The sequence below is a fragment of the Eleutherodactylus coqui genome, chromosome 1, assembly GCF_035609145.1.
Source record: "Eleutherodactylus coqui strain aEleCoq1 chromosome 1, aEleCoq1.hap1, whole genome shotgun sequence".
Classification (NCBI taxonomy): Eukaryota; Metazoa; Chordata; class Amphibia; order Anura; family Eleutherodactylidae; genus Eleutherodactylus; species Eleutherodactylus coqui.
The window spans coordinates 314714214-314732053 of record NC_089837.1 but is presented as its reverse complement, the minus strand read 5'-3'; the positions used below and the strand labels follow the sequence as shown (position 1 = coordinate 314732053).

At 42.2% G+C, this 17840-nt stretch overlaps 1 protein-coding gene across 1 annotated transcript in view; it reads right to left on the bottom strand.

Moving 5' to 3' along the window:
- Positions 1 to 1203: 1203 nt before the first annotated feature.
- EIF3I (eukaryotic translation initiation factor 3 subunit I) overlaps positions 1204 to 17840 on the bottom strand; it is an 18291-nt gene continuing 1654 nt past the window's right edge. Inside the window, exons 2-11 of the mRNA XM_066575013.1 lie at positions 13248 to 13340; positions 12741 to 12828; positions 10410 to 10475; positions 8800 to 8949; positions 5376 to 5503; positions 5054 to 5164; positions 4422 to 4511; positions 2611 to 2684; positions 2007 to 2099; positions 1204 to 1926 (exon numbers count right to left, since the gene is read on the bottom strand). Of these exons, the coding sequence (XP_066431110.1) occupies positions 1845 to 1926; positions 2007 to 2099; positions 2611 to 2684; positions 4422 to 4511; positions 5054 to 5164; positions 5376 to 5503; positions 8800 to 8949; positions 10410 to 10475; positions 12741 to 12828; positions 13248 to 13340 (975 nt within the window). The 3' untranslated portion in view covers positions 1204 to 1844. The remainder of the gene's footprint in view (positions 1927 to 2006; positions 2100 to 2610; positions 2685 to 4421; positions 4512 to 5053; positions 5165 to 5375; positions 5504 to 8799; positions 8950 to 10409; positions 10476 to 12740; positions 12829 to 13247; positions 13341 to 17840) is intronic.

Here is a 17840-nt window from a genome sequence, read left to right as displayed (position 1 = left end):
CAGACCTGGATGGGATGAAACCCTAATCATTTATTTGGCGAGTGGTATTCAGCCTTTGGGGGATTTAAGACCTTAGTGGGCATGTTGTTGCTTATTTTGGCAGTGTGCATCCTCCTGCCTTGCCTACTACCTCTACTTATGCATACTAGTAAATTATAGTACCAGTGGTTTCAGGTGGCACAATGCGCCACACAGTTGTGCTATGTGGACCTCACACACACAGCTCTGCTACATACATTGTTCATCCCATACAACAGGGATCAGAAGCAGCACAGCACTGGAGATGAAGGACCTGTGATGACGTCGCAGTCATGCGGAGCCCCTGATCACATGACAGCGACATCAAAGCTCCTTAATCCCCAGTAGGGAGTTACATGCTTTGTCCCATATCACATGATGGTGACATCATCACAGGTTCTCTATCCTTGTGCAGATTACGGTCGGACTACAAACCTCCCAGAGCCTTAGTTGCTATTGAATACTAACGAACACCTAGCCAGACAACAGCCGTGTGCGTACAGGACCTGTGATGATGTCACAGTCATGTGATCAGGGGCAGAGCATGTAACTCCCTCACTGGGGATGAAGGACCTTTGATGACATCCCCGTCATGTAATCAGGGGCGGAGCCTCCTTGAGGCTTTTGGTCCCAAGACGTCTTACTGGGCTCCAGACCCTCATACACACCAGGTTTGCTCTCTTTGTCGTTAGTATTTTGACTATTACTGGTACGGTGGAAGCTAGGGTGCAAAGAAAAATCCCTGCTCATGTTATGACCTTTATGAAAATATAAACCCCAATACAAAAATGATGATGCTCTGTAGATATACTGAGCATCAAAGTGGGGGATATGATAGCCAGGATTTAGATAAAGAGTTAATGCAAATAAAATGACAGATGCCATAAATGGAGGGCAGAAATATGCCTAATAAACAGCCAGGAAATGAAACAGCAGTTTGTACGGAGAATTTACTGGGCTTGCGCAGCAATGAGGCAAAATGTGATATAGATGAAGGAATTTTATTGTTGTATAAAAGGTGTATGACCCTTGTGTTCGCTGTTCAGAATGTGAAAACCTATTCTGAACCTGTACTGCTACAAATACATTTTTTTTATACTTCCTGAAAAAAAACTGCTTTTGTGTCTTTGAATCCCACTACATTTCTACTTTTAAATGTCTTCAATGAGGACAACATAAACAGGATGACAGGTTCTCTTTAACTTTTAATACTTTATCATAGGGCAGATGAGCAAGATCAAATTCCATATTTAGGGATTAAAGCAATTCAAATATTTTTATTGCAAATGTTCAAAAACCATCTGGCAACATCTTATTTATATTATGTTTTCTCCGAAACATCAGTGAGGGCAAATTGAGGACACTTGGTAAGTATTGTTTTATTATTTTTCTATAGGGTTTTCACACTAATGTAAAACAAGATTATTAAACACATTATGAAATGTATGCCAGTTCTAACGATTTACCACTTTGGTGAACCATGGCTCATCTGAGACAAGGTATTTTGCATATAATCACATTTAATTTTTTTGCTGTGAAGGAAGAAGCTACTTAAATAGAAATTAATGACTAAGCATGTTTGCACCCTCCTGAGCAGTTGTTTCCCAGAGCCAATTGGAACTCTTTAACATGGTAACATTTTAGGAGGGATTAGGTTATGTAATGTGAGCAGTGAATGTTCTTACATTATATAAGATTTTACAGAAGTGTAAAACCCCTTTAAATACATGGACATTAAAAGAATGTACTTTGCTTTTCTAACTGGATTTAGTTGCGTTAGGGTTCCTTTCACGTGTATTCTGACCAGCGGACAGGGTGACATAAGCTCAAGACTCAAACTCGAATTCAAAATATTGCTGGTCAAAGTAATGTATTCTGACATATCCATCCTCTCCACCACTGCTGTAACTGTAGAGAGATGGGAAGAGAACTTATCACAATCATGTTACAAATTGATTTACCTTAAGACTATGTGAATTTGCACTTACCTTTTGCCATCTGGGTGGAATGCTAAACTGTTGATGGGTCCAAAATGACCCTTAACTCTACCAAACTCCTCCTCAACCGCAACATGGAAAAATCTAGAAGATGACAGACAGTTAGTTTCTTATGCCTGCATAAGTTCCTATCCTCTGAGGCTAGATTCACACAGGCGGGTATGATATTAGTTTCAGAAACCTGGACGGATATCACGCTCTTAAACTTTCGATTTTGGATGCGAATGCAATGCGTTTTTGCTTAAACGCATCGCATCTATGCACTTGCGTTTTTCAGACGTGTGTGGGGAAAAAAAGAAATTGCAAGTGCTTCCAATAGTTTCAATGGTAAAAATGGCATTGTAATTGCATGTAAAGATCGCATAGGAAATCGGCAATTCTTTGCATGTCCCATTTTTGGGCGATTCCACACAACAGTCTTAATATCTCACAGCATCGCTGCGAGAGAAAAACATTTATATGAATAAACACATTGAAAACAATGTGTTAATTTCATGTGCGAGTTTCGTTGATAATGCAATTGGATGGAATTTGCGCGTGAAAAAATCGCCCGTGTGAATCCACCCTGAATAAGATTTATGAAAAGCTTGTTTACCTTGCTTCAAATTTACCGATCCTGGTGGAAGTCGTTGTCACATCCATGGCTTCCTGTCCTCCTCCCAATACAACCTGTACAACAGTTAAAATAAGAAGGCAAACTAAGCTTACTTCCAAGCAATAGTACAGATTTAAAAAAGGGGGCCGTCACCAGTTCCTTACAACTTAATAAGCAATCATAACTGCCATGGTGGTAAGTATGATACTTCAGATTTGCTTGAAATACTTCTATCCACAAAATGAGTCTTAGGCCTCCCCCACACAGGCGTTTGCATAAACGCAGCGTTTTTCAGCGCTGCGTTTACTGCAGATGCAGCCCAGTTTCAGCAGCGCCGGCATTCTTTACGCCAGCGCTTTGGCTGTTTTCTGCGCAGCTGAAAACGCAGCCAAGGATGCTGAAGAAAATAAATAAATCAATACTCATCTAGCAGCTGTCATATGGGTCCCGGGCGCTGATCTCTGCTGCTGCTCCGGGCATACCCTGCACTGCCGGATTATCTACTGCTGTAAGCCAGGTTTGAGAGCCCCGCCTCCAGCAATAGATTGCTGTGATTGGGCATTGAGCCAGCGCAGAGAACCAATCACAGCCATTCAGAGTTTGCCGTCTCTGACTGACTGAGGAAGCCAATGAATGGCTGTGATTGGGCATCAAGCCAGTGCCGAGAACCAATCACAGCAATCTATTGCTGGAGGCGAGGTTCTCAAACCTGGCTTACAGCAATAGATCTGCCAGTGCAGGGGAAGCCACGAGCAGCGACAGAGATCAGTGCCTGGGACCCGGACGCAACTGCTAGGTGAGTATTGCTTTTTATTTCGATCTAGTGTAGCTAGGACTGATTTTCGGGGGTAGGGCTTATATTGCAAGCCCTCACCCCGAAAATCGGTGTGCGGTTAACACTGCCAAAAACGCAGCACCAAGTTTTGCCACGTTTTCAGCAGTGCTGAAACCGCTGCCCATTTATTTCAATGGGCGACACAGGGCTGAAAACTGTCAAAAACAGAGCATGCAATGCTGTCAAATCACAGCGATGAAGACACTGCGTTTTCAGCCTTGTGTGAGCAGCCCCATTGAAATGAATGGGTGCGCTGTAAAGCGTTTCGTGTAGCGCTAAATGCATTTAAAAACCGCCTGTGTGAGGGAGGCCTAAAGTTGCTTTTAAATAAGTGTATTACGCGTGAATTTTTGTGCCCGTATTACAGATGAATGTTCCAGTCCAATAAGAATCTGTGATACTGTGACTTTGGGCCAGTAGATCAGAGGTCAGGCCAGGACGCTCATCCATAACACAGGCACGGAAATGTATCCTTAATACGCTCGTGTGAAAGCAGACTTACACTGGTCCTACAGAAAACAAGTAAAACTCATAATCCAAAATCACTAGTATATCTTTATTAAAAGGTACCTTTACATGGGACAACTATGTGCCTGACAGTCTTCTCAATGACCACTGCTCCTGTGCTTTCACACAGGAGCGGGTTATTCAGTAAATGAAAGTGGAGTATGCCAGAGATCTCTTCTGGCCGCTCGCCTCCATATACTGTGAACAGGCAGTTGTTCAAAGACTGAACTCCTATTAACACTAAGCAAGAAGTCGATGAGTGAGATGGAACAAATTGACTACAGAGCCATTTCTTGCTCAGTGCCCCGTTGGTGTTGTGTGTACATGGTACGAATATCACCCAAAATCACTGTTTAAAAAAAAAAATTATTTGTCAATAAATCGCTATGTGTAAAAGATACCCGTAAGTAATTCTATAAATATTGTGCGATAGATTTCTTTTAAGCATTTCAACTATCATTTTACTTACATGATCATAGATTGGAGATAGTGCTGCAGAATTTACTGGTCTCTCTGTACGAAAGGATTTCTGATGTTCTAGAGTGGTGCAATCAAAGATCTGCAAAGAAAACACTGATTACATATTTAAAACAACTGCCATACCTATGTATGTGTGATGTAAAAAACAAAAAAACCTGTCTTGATTTGTAAAATATAAGCTCCTAGTGCTTTCACAACAATGCACTTTACAGTATAGACATAAAAATAGTTCTAATTTATTGAGACGATTTAAAAACAGGGCACACAATTTGTCTGCATGCACGTTACTCGTTATTGTTTATTGCCTGCGCACTCTCTAAAACAATAACGAGTAAAGTGCAAATCGTGTGCCCTGTTTTTAAATAGTCTCAATAAACTAGAACTATTTTATTATATATCTAAAATGTGAAGGGCATTTTACTAATATACAGACTTTTTCTGCCTCAGTGAAAGGTTTCACAACAATGCAAAATTATAAAGAAAATATTATAATATACACACACGGTATATATTATATACACACACACACATAGCATAAAAACATGCATGTTCCCTTTAAAAGAGAGGAACTATCACAAGATACTTTTCAATAAGTAACTTTCAGCTGTAGAGGCCCCTTACCTTGGCGCTGCAGTCTTTGGATGCAGTGATGAACATAGTCATATCTCTGGAGGTCTGAATATCATTGATCTGCTTGGAGTGCTCCTTGATAGTGTTAGCAATCTCTCCAGACTACAGAAAATAAAAGCATACAGAGAATCTCCACATATCCAAGTGTTTTTATCTTTTAAATACTAAATATTATAATTTTATTATATTATTAGGGATCACAGAAGTTACAAAATCCACTGAATTCTATATAGGATGCAAAATTCTCTTACATGTTTTTTTGAAGAAGCAATAAAAAAAAAGGAAAACAAAAAGGGTAAAAGTTGTTGCTCACCTTTGCACTATACTGGTTCAACTCTCCATTTTCATGTCCAGCAATGATATTCTCTCCTAGAGGTCCCCAAACAGCGCTAGTTATCTTTGACTCACTACAGTTGATCTTCATGTAAGGCTCGTTGTCCTCTAAGAAATTTGCATAAAGTCAGTCATTTAATCAGTGAGAACTGAATGTTCATTATTATACAGAGAAAAACTAAGTAGTCTTTGTAACAAAGTGAGGGCGCCCACCCACTTGCGTTTTTTTACCTGCGTTTGCGTTTTGCGTTTTTCCTGCACAGGCATAGAGATAACATGTGTTCCTGTCCACTGGCGTTTTGCGTTGCGTTGCGTTTTTTAACATAGGAACTGTCAGTTGCATATGTGTCCTTATTTTTCTCCTAATGCACCCATGAAAGTCAATGGAAAAGCCGCGAAAACGCGGCGTTTTTCACGCACGAAAATCGCAAACGCCAGTGGGTGGGCGCCCTTAGGCTGAAAAAAAATACATATGTCCATCCAGTTCAGCCTATTACACACCAGAGAAAGGCAAAAAAAAAACCAGTGAAGTAACAGCCAATTTTCCCCATTTAAGGGGGAAAAAAAATTCCTTACTGCCTCCAATCTAGCAATTGGAATAGCCTCAACAACCCTTCTGAAGTTATTTATGATAACATATAATACTGTATCGCTCAAGAAAGACATCCAGGTCTCTCTTGAACTCTTATCAAATTTGCCATCACCATGCCCTCAGGCAGGGAGTTCCACAGTCTCACTGCTCCTACAAAAAAAGAACCCCCTTTAATGTTGGTGTAAAAACCTTCTTTCCTCTAGAGATAAAGGATGCCCCCTTGTTACAGTCACAGTCCTGGGTATAAATAGATGATGGGAGAGATCTCTGTATTGTCCCCTGATATATTTGTATATAGTCATTAGGTCGCCGTCAGGGCGCCTTCACACTTGCGATAAAATTGTGTGTTTTTCCTGCGATGCAAGAGTGAGTGAAAACGCAAAACCAATGATTTTCAACAGCTTTATTCCTATTTGCATTGTTTTCACTCATGTAATGTGGAGTGAAAAAAAACTGCAGTATCGGCTATCTTTCTGCGTTTTGCAATTTTTTTCTCTCCCAGTGTTTCCCTATGAAGCCTCCTTTATCGCGTTGGAGCGCATGAACTTGCGTTTTTAGTGCGAAAGGTTTTTAACATTAGAAACTCCTATTGACTTTCGCGCCATTTTAATGGCGTGCGGCAGTGATGTGATATTCTCATGGTTTCCCACCTTGAATTCTATGGTTTTATGCATCAGGACTAGAGATGAGCGAGCACACTCGGATAAGTCAGTTACTCGAGCGAGCATCACTTTTCGAGTAACTGCATTCTTGTCCGAGCAGGCTTGAGGGGGCAGGGGCAGTGGGGGATATCAGGGGGTAGCGGGGGGAAGAGAGTGAGCTCTCTCTCTTTCTCCCCCGCGTTAACCCCCCGGTCCCCCTCGAGCCTGCTCGGACAGGAATGCAGTCACTCGAGAAGAGCGATGCTCGCTCGAGTAACTGACTTATCCGAGTGTGCTCGCTCATCTCTAATCAGGACAATAAGGCTGGGTTCACACAGGGCGGATTTGACGCGGTTCTGCCGCAGCAGATCCGCCCGCGGCAAAACCGCCCGCGGCCGCTAATCTCGGGATTAGCCAGCCATGTGTACGAGGTTTCTCAGAAACCTTGTCCACACGGGACGGCTAATCTGCTGCGGTAAATCCGGTTGAAGCTGCGGCTGCGGCCGCCGCAGTTTCAAAAGAAGCAGCATGTCTGTTTACTTTCGTTTTTTTGTTTGTTTATGTCACGGCCGCGCTCTCCTCTATGGGAGAGCCGGCCGCAACGGAAAAGCAAGCGGCCGGGCCGCTTCAAAGCCGCCGCGGTTCTCGTGGCGGGAATCTCGCGGTTTTTGCTGCGGCCAAACCGCGAGATTTCCGACGGGAATACGCCAAGTGTGAACCCAGCCTAAGAAAAACATCAGTTCCTTAGAAGGCTTCAAATAGATAAATAAAACCTCATATGAACAACACATTATAAGTTACACCTTATCATTATTTAACAAAAACTAATGCAGAAGCAATGGGTAAAAAATTTAGTACACTCTAAATCAATAGCTTGTTGAGACCACCTTTACCAGCAATAACTTGAAGTAATTATTTCATCAGTCTCTCAAATGCTGGAGGAATTTTGGCCTACTGTTCTTTACAGCATTGCTGCAGTTCATTGAGGTTTGTGGAATCCAACACTGTGCTTGAGAGTTGGCATAAGGTGTTTGTGCGAATATGCCGTGTTTGGTTATCTCCAATCGTGGTGCTGGGCATTATGTCCAAACATCTCCCCCACTCTGGTCTCATCTCTCCAAACTTTGTTCTAGAAGTCTTGCGATTTGTTCAGATGCAACTTTGCAAACTTTAGCCAAGCAGCCATATTCATTTTAGAAAGAGGCTGTCTCCAGGCAACTCTTCCAAACAAGCCATACTTCTTCAGTCTTTTTCTAATAGTAGTCATGAACATTTAACATGCTAACTGAGGCGTTTAGTCCGAGATGTAGAGCTGAGGTTTTTTGTTGTTATTTCTCTTACCGTAGCACAGGCTGACTTTGTGGTGAATTTGTTGGGACCCCCACTCCTCGGAAGATTGTCAGCCGTCTTGAATGTTTTCCTCTCGGGAATAATCTTTCTTACTGTAGAATACTGGACACCAAATTGTTTGGAAATGGCCTTATAACTTTTCCCAGATTGATGGACCACAACAACTGCTTCTCTAATATAATTGCTGATGTCTTTCGTCCATGCAATTGTGTTAACACACACCTGAATGCTCCAGACCAGGAAAATGACAAAACATCTGCTTTTACAGTGGTGGCCGCACTTGCTGATGACAAATTAATTAGGGCATTTGACTGGCATTCAAATGGGTATTCTGGGACTTTAACTATTTCTATAGATGACTGACAGAACCCACCACTCGGATCCCTGTTGAGCAGCTGATTTCTGGTACCACTGTAAATATGGTCAGCAGAGCAAGCAGAAAGAGGACCATAGCGCAACGCCCTGGGTTGGTATTGAAGGAACGTTTCCCAATAAAATCAATAGGTAAAAGTTAACAAAGTCCTAAATTACTCCTTTAACTAAATAAGGACAATGATTTTTCATGTTGTTCATCTGATGTTGTAGTTACCTAATTTTAAGACCTTCTAAGGACCAAATGTTTTTTTTTATGTTCTGATATATAAACCATATAATTCTCAGAACTGTAGGCTCAGTACGGTCCCACAGATTTATATAGATGCTGTATAAGGACTCTGTATAAACCAACACTTGTATGCAGCCATAATACTGTCGTGTGCATAAGCCATGCTTGACCACGTTATTGTGGATATCCTATTTTGACGTAATATTTGTCTCCTCACCAATCTGAGAAGGGTCCCTCAGGTCAAAGAAGTTGACAAAACACTGGTAACCCATCTGCTTGTCTGTTGAAAACATGATGATATTTCCGCCAAAGTCAAATCCACAGGTTCTGACAGCTGAATTTGTTTGCAAAAGAGCTAGCTGTTTTCCTAAAGTCCAATGAGAAAAAAAACAACAGTGAGGACAATCATAAAACCAGAAGCAGATAAAAATAAGCCTGAGGATAGTTCATCTATAGTAAAAGTCCTGAACAACCTCTTAACCCCTTAAGGATCAGGCTGTTTTGTACCTAAGCGACCAGTTTTTAAGAATTTTACCCATGTGGTAGTTTTACTGTCCTATTATTGTTCCTTTAGCTACCAAAATTATTTTGCAGCTTTTTTTTTCTGTGACATATAGGACTATTTTTTTATATCTTTTCTTTAACTGTTTTTTCCCCCTGTTTTTTAGTTTCATTGGGATTAACAGGTGAAAAAAGTTGATTTTTTTTTAACATTTAGAGTTATTTTTATATTAGTAAATTTATGCTAAAATAAAAGTATAGGAATGGCTTTCTCATTTTGTTTCTGAAGTTTTGATATATAGTATGTATGGTTTTGGATTTCAGCAACACTTCACTCTCCCTAGCGATGCAGCAACGATACACGTAACACAGCTACTTTAACCTTGCCTTACAGGTCACTCAATATATCTAACTCAAATTTTATGGCGGTGGTGAGAATGTCACAAATCTAATGACACCAAAATCATCCATTAAAGGTCTAGCGAAGGGATCAAAGTGTGGTGCAAGAAAAAGTCTGAAGTTTTCTTGGGTTAGATTCTGGAATTTTTTTTAACTTCTTTTCGTAACGTTTTATTTAACATCTATGACCCCCCAGGACGTCATATAAGACTTCTGGGGTTTATTCACATTGTCAAATAAAAAAAATAAAAAAAAGACTTTTCCACTGTAGCTAGGGCATCCATAGGGGAAGAATCCATAGGAGCCCCAGTTACAGGAAAAAAAACATCCCTTGTAGTGACATCAGTCACTAAAGAGCTGATCAGGATCTGCTAGGACCCTGCAGTTCTGCTGTGCCAGGGAGCACCCACCGTTAACGGTTTCAACAGGTCGCATAGTGGAAGAAACACTTTCACTTCTTAGTACATAGCGCTCATTGAGCGCTATGTACCCAGGAAGGAAAGCAGAAGCGGTTAAAAACCACTTGTGTCTTCTCCTCTAGGTTCTCAGCTGTGACCAACAGCTGAGGACCCCACCTCTCTTGCTTGGATGCAGGAGAAAAGGCTTTAATCTCGCGCCATACATCAGCTATTGGCAGAGATTAAAGCCCAGAACCAGGCGCCAAATATTTACAGAACTTGGTCCTTAAGGGGGGGGTTAAAGAATAAAGTTGAACTTTGCAGCATCTGAATGTACCCAAAATGATGCTATTAAAAAAGCAACTTGTCCCTCAACAAAAAATTGACCTTTTTATAAAAAAAGTAATGGCTCTTGGAATGCGATAATGAAAAATTGGTTGATTGTCAGGAACTAAAATGGGCTGATTATTAATATGTTAAATGCGATGGATTTGGAAAAGAATGTAAGATCACAATTTCTTTTATTTACCTGTTTCACAGTCCCATAACCTGCAGGAGTTATCTGCTGATCCAGAGAGCACGTGGTGTGTGTCCCCTGCACACTTGAATTAAGGATGTTAACATACAAAGATCAGTGCTAGATTACTACCTACATGATGTTTTAGGCAAAATTGGACTATTGAAACTGCCTTTGCTAATTTTGATGCCCAGCAGCTCCTTTCAGACCATCAAAATCGACACAGACTTGCCTAAGGAAAATTGTGTAATGGGCTACGTTCCATGTACTCTCTATAGGGTGTGAGACATAACCACTCACCACACCAGGAGTCCCTTCACATAGCCAGTGGAGAGAAACAAGACTGAGCATGGGAGACTACCTTGGAACATTTACTGAGGAAGACACAGAATAGCGCCACCTGCTGTTTCTATTCAAACATTATTCCTAAGGAGATATATACATTTTTTAACTCCTTGATGACATGCCTCTCCCCCCCCCCCCCCCTCTTTTATTTAAACGTAGCTGTATGAGGGCTTGTTTTTTGTGGGACAAGTTCTATTTTTCAATGGTGCTATGTAATGTACTGGAGAACCATTAAAAAAAATTCTAAGTGGAGTGAAATTGAAAAAGCCATCTTTGGTTCAGACTTTTACCTACGCTGCGATACCAAATATGTTTTTATGTTTTATTATTTAGGACTCTTATTATAAATATGGCAAAAGTTTTTTTTAAAAACTTTTACTACTTTTATTTTTTTTTTTATATAAATAATAAAAAAATGTAAACTCATTTTCACTTTTTTTTTTTTTTTTTAGTCCTCATAGGGGACAAGAGGTTGTGATGGTTTGATCACTTCTGCAGTATGATGTAATGCCACAGCATAACATTATACCGCAATCTGACAGGCAATATGCAATGACAGCCCTGGAGCCTTTCAGAAACCCCCCAACTGCCATGGCAACCTATTATGTGCGTATGAACTCCATTGAACTCAATGGATGCGTTCGATCTACAGTGTATACGTAATTACATTGGGTATGGACTGTGGATTAAACGCAGCTTGTTAGGAAACCAGATAACAAATGGTATGAAGATAGCAGGAATTTGTGGGCAGACAATGCCGGAGGGAGTCTGGGGAGCAACACATCATCCAGCCTGCTGTCGGCAACCTCCGCTTGTTCTTCTGGGCTCTTCTACCACACAAGTGCAAAATGCAACAAATTTATCAAACGTCTTGAGATTGCCACCAATTTAATAAACTTTCTGCCCTGGTAGAGAAAAACGCATGTGCCAAAGGAAGTCTTCAATTATTCCTTTCATGATCAAATCAGTCCCAAAAATAGTGCCAGGACTGGAGTATTGCTTGTGTAAACTTTTTTTGTGTCCTAAAACTGTACTGCAACGAAACCACGACCCCTTTTCCCCACAAAATATTAGACCATCAGGCAAAGCACTAAACCAAAGGAAACGCTTAATATGGAATAAATGGAGAAAAAAATTAAACTTAGTTTAACAAGGATTTTGTAATTTGTTTGGCTCTTAGACCACTCCTGTAATCTTACTTTTTTTAAGCTGAATAAAAGGTATAATGCCATTATTTTACAAAACACTTTATTACTGTATCTACTACAATTCTAGCAAAGATTTTGGAGACATGGAGGTTCATGTCAGCTACATAGTAAAATACATCAACAAATGAAGCATTAGTCACAAACAGGTTGCCCAGTTGTAATGAGTTGACGGCCTATCCTCAGAATAGGTGTTAAATAGCAATGCAGCTTTTCAGGAACCCCGCTGATCAGCTGTCCACCAGGCTGCTGCAGTTGGGCATGGAGCGGATTTCCACCAGAAGCTGACAGCAGTCTAAAGGCCCATTTAGACACAACGATTATGGCTCAAAAGTCATCTTTTGAGCCATAATCGTTGGTGTAAATGTGCCCATCTTTCAGTTTTCTGCCGAACAACAGTTTTCAGTTCTGCATGAAATTCATCATTCAGCAGAACAGCTGATAAGACGGACCACACGCTGTGTTCTGCCCAGGGAGCGCCGATTACAGCTGACTGCATTCTCTCAGCTGTCAGCCATGCTGCAGAACAAAGGGTATGTAATCAGGGAACAGCGGGTGGTGTGTTCCCTGACTACAGCTCCTGGCAGCTCACACACTACTAATTGATACTAATAGACATTAGTACCAAGTAGTACTTTATGCAAAATGATCGCTCAAAAGCCATCTTTTGGGCGATCCACTTTGCAGTGTAAATACACCTTTAGTTTCCATTCATTTGAATCTGCTACTAATGGCTTATTACTTCAACCTGAGATATTTATGAATCAAAGAAAAGCTGCAATAAAAAGGATACAGTCAACATCCACACACCACACTGCTCCGGTGTGACCATTGTAGGTTCCCAGGCGTTCTCCATTTACCGAGTACCAAACATTGACCACCTAAGTACAAAGATAGAGCAAATATTAAAAACATTAAGATTTTCAATACGATTAGGCCGCCTGCAGATGGGCGGAAATTCCGCGGCGGGAAGCCTGCATAGGATTGCGTTAACAAATGCAATCCTATGCAGACGGCCGCGCAAAATCTCGCGCAGCAAAAAAAAAACAAAAAAACACGGCATGCTCTATTTCTGTGCGGGGCTCTGAGAGCCCCGCACATAAACGTCACTCACCCGCCGCTGGCTCCGGTCTGTGCATGCGCCGGCTGCCCGGCAGCTGGCACATAAAAGTGCCGGGGCCGCGGGCGAGTACGCGCTGCTCTCTGCCTCTTTGATGCAGCACAGTGAGGGCACCTCAATATTTCATCCAACCAGCAATAGAAGATGAATTAAGACTTTAAATGTCAGAAAGTTACTTACTGGATCTTTAGCAACTGTGAAAAGCAGGTCCCCATCTCGGTTGTACTTGATTTGGGTAATGGATCGCTCATGGCCCTGAAGCAGGATGGGTCTCTTAAAACAAAGAAATTTTCATTGTAAGGCAGGTTTGATTGACAGTAATTGCAACCAATAGGTTTATTTTCATATTCAAAACAATGTACTGTAATTGTAACTTGTGCGAAACGCTTTCTTGTTGAGCACTTCAAATCAGATAACTGACGCCATTGTTTCTTAGTGTGATCAGATCTTCCCCATCACGTCTGTACAGTAGTCTGCTCTGTAACACCAGGGAATCTCTCCCCAACTTATGCCCAATGTCGCACAGGTTACCCGCACAAAAGATCTGCAATTCAAAGTGCCCATAGGAAAGCATTGGTATCCGAAACTGAATTTAAGCACGCAGATTTGATTTGCGGACCATTTGGTGCGGAAAAGAAAACACAGCATGCTCCATTTCATTGCGGATTCCGTGCAGACGGGCTCAATAGAAATCAATGGGCAGTGCATCCTATAAACGCAATTGCGGATTTGAAGGTTAGAATCAATAAGGGAGGTGGGGAAAAAGCTGGGGGGTGGAGTTGCAGAATCCGATCCACCTGTGGACACTGGGCCTCACTCCTCAATTGTGGAGCACACCATAGATACTGGAGGAGGCTCTGACTACACAAAGTCATCCTACATTCGCAGACAATTCTTAGGCTGCTATCACACAGGCGTCTGTTAAAAAGCAGTGTTTTAACACCTTTTCAAACGGCTTCGAGAGCATTTTTTAACGCACCCCATAATTGCGATGGGTGATGAGGTGGGTTAAAAAGCACTGAAATGCACTAAAGTAGAGCAGACAGCGTCTGAGAAACGCTGCGTTCTAATGCTCATCTGAGAAGCCCCACTGAAATAAATGGAGGAGGTTTACAGCATTTAGCGCAGAGTTTAAAACGCAGCACTAAACGCTGTAAAAAAAAAAACGGTGTGTGAGAGAGAGGCCTTATGTATTACTGGTTCAAGCTTTTACACTGAAAATAGCTTCAAGTGATTGAGAAAGTTTAGACATCTAATATATACTGATCAGGCGTAACTTTAAAGGGTAACTAAACTGTCACACAACTTCTGATATATCAAGTTTAGATTGATTGGATAGGGGTGCTGAGACCCTCACCAATCACTAAAAAAAGGGAGGCCGAATGCCGGGTCCCTGTAGCTGTGATCAACAAAGTACAGAGCGGGTCCGCACACTGCTCCAAGGACAGCCAAAAAGAGAGCTTCTGCCCCTTTGTTTTAGCGATCAATAGGAGTCTCAGAGCCCGGATGCCCACCACACACCACTGATCAAAACTTCTGACATGTCATACGTTTTCCAAAAGATTAAGATAAGGACATGCGATTTGGTCAGCAGGTTGACTGCATGCAGTTTCTGTCATTGTGTTGCTGCGATTGTGAGCGGTTTTGGTACTTGTGGATTACCTGTCACCACTTTTTAAATTAATTTCACAAATGTTTCACCAATACATATGCGTAAAAAGAAAAGAAAACAATTTCTTAAACTCTATATCTCCAAGACAAATATTTAGGTGGTATAAACGTGGCAATAGCCTGCAAGATAGCATCGAATGGTATATATTAAAAAAGTTGCGCCAGATAACCCACAAGTACTGCGGTTTGATATAATGGATGCAAATACAGTCAGTTCTTAAAGGTTGATTTGTTGGAATCAGGACAAATGGTGAACCATACAGGTCCTTTTACATGGGCAGAGTTCATAGCCCTATCGGCATACATATCAATCGGTGCTCATTTTGTTTTCTTTAATTCATTTTCTCTAATACGATTGTACATCATCCCTATGGGCCAGAGGTATATCTCTCTGTTCACACATTTGCTGAAACTGAAAAAAAATAAAAAAAGTCTATGATCAAACTTTCACTCGATCATTGGCTGATTGTTGGACCCTTTACACAGACCACTCGTTGGGCGAACAAATATTTGGAGGAACAGTCGGGACCGATCAGCTCATGTAAAAGTAATAATAATCTTTGTATAGCGCCAACATATTTCACAGCGCTTACATAGACAGGGGGAATACAGAAAGACAAAAGTACAAAAATTACAGAACCGCGGTTACATAGTAATCAGTTGATGGAAACAATAGGGGTGCGGGTCCTGCTCCAACGAGCTTACATCCTACAAGTAATGGGGTGATACAGAAAGTAATAAAGGGGCTGGAGATGTGCACGGTATGGCGGGGTGGGGAGTGTGGGATGCTATACACATAAACAATGGTCAGACATTTAGCCGTGTGGTGTCTGAATCGGTATGACTGCAGGAGCGGTTTATGGTGGCTAGCAGGGATTGCAGTCAGTAGGTCAGGAAGCATGTTATCAGGCGGAGTACAGAGGCATTTGGTTTAGGAGATATGGTATGCCTCCCTGAAGAGGTATGTTTTTAGAGCATGCCTGAAGTTTTGTGAGTCATGGATTGCCCAGGTAGCCTTTGGTAGTGCTTTCCAGAGAACTGGTGCTGCTCTGGAGAAGTCTTGGAGGCGGGAATGAGAAGTTCGAATTAAAGGGGCACTCAGTCTGGTTTCATTAGCAGAGCGGAGAGCCCAGGCTGGGTGATTGATTGAGATGAGGGAGGCGATATAGGGTGGTGCTGCACTGTGGAGGGCTTTGTGGATGAAGGTGGCGAGTTTAAATTGAATTCTGTATTTAACGGGCAGCCAGTGCAGTGACTGGCACAGGGCAGAGGCGTCCGAGTAGCGGCTGGACAGGAACATGAGCCTGCCTGCCGCATTCAGGATGGATTGGAGAGGGTAGAGTCTGGAGCAGGGGAGGCCGATCAGCAACGAGTTGCAATAATCAAGCCGGGAGTGGATGAGGGCAACAGTAAGCGTTTTTAACATGTCCACAGTGAGAAAAGAGCGGATTCTTGCGATGTTCTTGAGGTGCAGCTGACATGTTCAGGCCAGGGATTGGATGTAGGGGTAAAAGAGAGATCAGAGTCGACTGGTACCTTTAGGCCTCATGTCCACGGGCAAATTAAGAATTAAAAACCGCAGCGTTTTTACCGCACGCGGATCCGCGCCCCATAGGAATGCATTGACCACCCGCGGGTAGATAAATACCTGCGGATGGTCAAAAAAGTGAATTTATAAATTTCTGGAGCATGAAAAAAAATGGACATGCTCCATTTAGGTGCGGATCACGCGTGCAGGAGCTCATAGAGCACATAGCTCAATTGATCTCCCGCATGAAAAATAAAAGACAATTACAGTGCATCCGCAGCCTAAATCCGTGTTACAAATCCGCAGCGGATCTGATTTTCCCCGTGGACATGAGGCCTTAGGATCTGAGTGACTTTGCTATGGGCCAAGTTGTGATGGCTAAAAGACTAGGTAAGTGCATTTCTAAAACAGCAGGTCTTGTGGAGTGTTCCCGGTATAGAGTGGTTAGCACCTACTAAACATGGTCCAAGTAAGAACGACCTCTGAATTGGCGACAGGTTCATTAGTGTCCAAGGCTCACTGATGCACATTGAGGCAAAATCTAGATGGTCTGGCCTAGCCCGACAGAAGAGCTACTGTAACACAATACTGCTGAAAGCTACTGTCCGCTAGGATATCTAGGCATCAGAGCACACAGTGCATTACACTATATGGATCTGCATATTTGTAGATTGGCATGGGCAATCTGACCAACTACTGAAAGCATCTACAATGTGCACATGTGAGAACTGAACCATAGAGCTGCTGCTGGTCCAAAGGGCAAAATGAGAAAGAGGAAATCAATCCTCTCAGACTAGAGCTAGCTTATCTCATTCACAGCAAGGGGACAGCTCCTAGTTGGCAGCGCCTGCAATGACAGGTAGCTGGTAGTACTGACTCATTTTACAGGGATTTCATTCCTCCAGTTGGCAATGTATTAGCACATTGTGCAAGTACAGAGAATGGATAGCAAAAGTTTTTTCTGTTGTTAGCCATTTAGTCGTTCACAACCCTCGGAGACCCTAAAGGCGAGCTCCATGGTTTTCGGTTTTGCACTGCTTCTTTCAGTTGTGTGATACCCATGCCAGTATTGGCTTTGACAGTATCAGCCATCGTGTTCTTTGGTGACCAGGTCTTCTCTGTCCAAGCATTATAGATTTTTCTCTGCTCGGATTACATGGCCAAAATCCGTGAGCCTGAAGCCAAAATGTTTTTACTTACATTCAACTGTAAAAATGTAGCTTCTTATGAAAAAGGCAGCAACGTTTTTCATAGCCTTCAAAGCAGTAATGTGCACAACCATTTCTGGTCTAAGGGCCACATCATCAGATGAAGTCAATTCAAAGCGCTACACCAAACATTAAGGCCCAATGTCCATGTGCGAATTTGATTTATGAAATCCTTGCGTGGCTCCCACATGGGAGATCCGTGCGTCTTGCTACCCATAGGGATGCATTGGCATCCGTAGGGCAGCTAAAAGCATGTGGATGGGATTTCTTCCCGGTGTGCGGGAAATCGCAGCATGCTACATTTTCCTGTGGATCTGCCGCACGGATGGCTCCCGTGGCTTCCATTGAAGCCTATGGAAGCTGTCC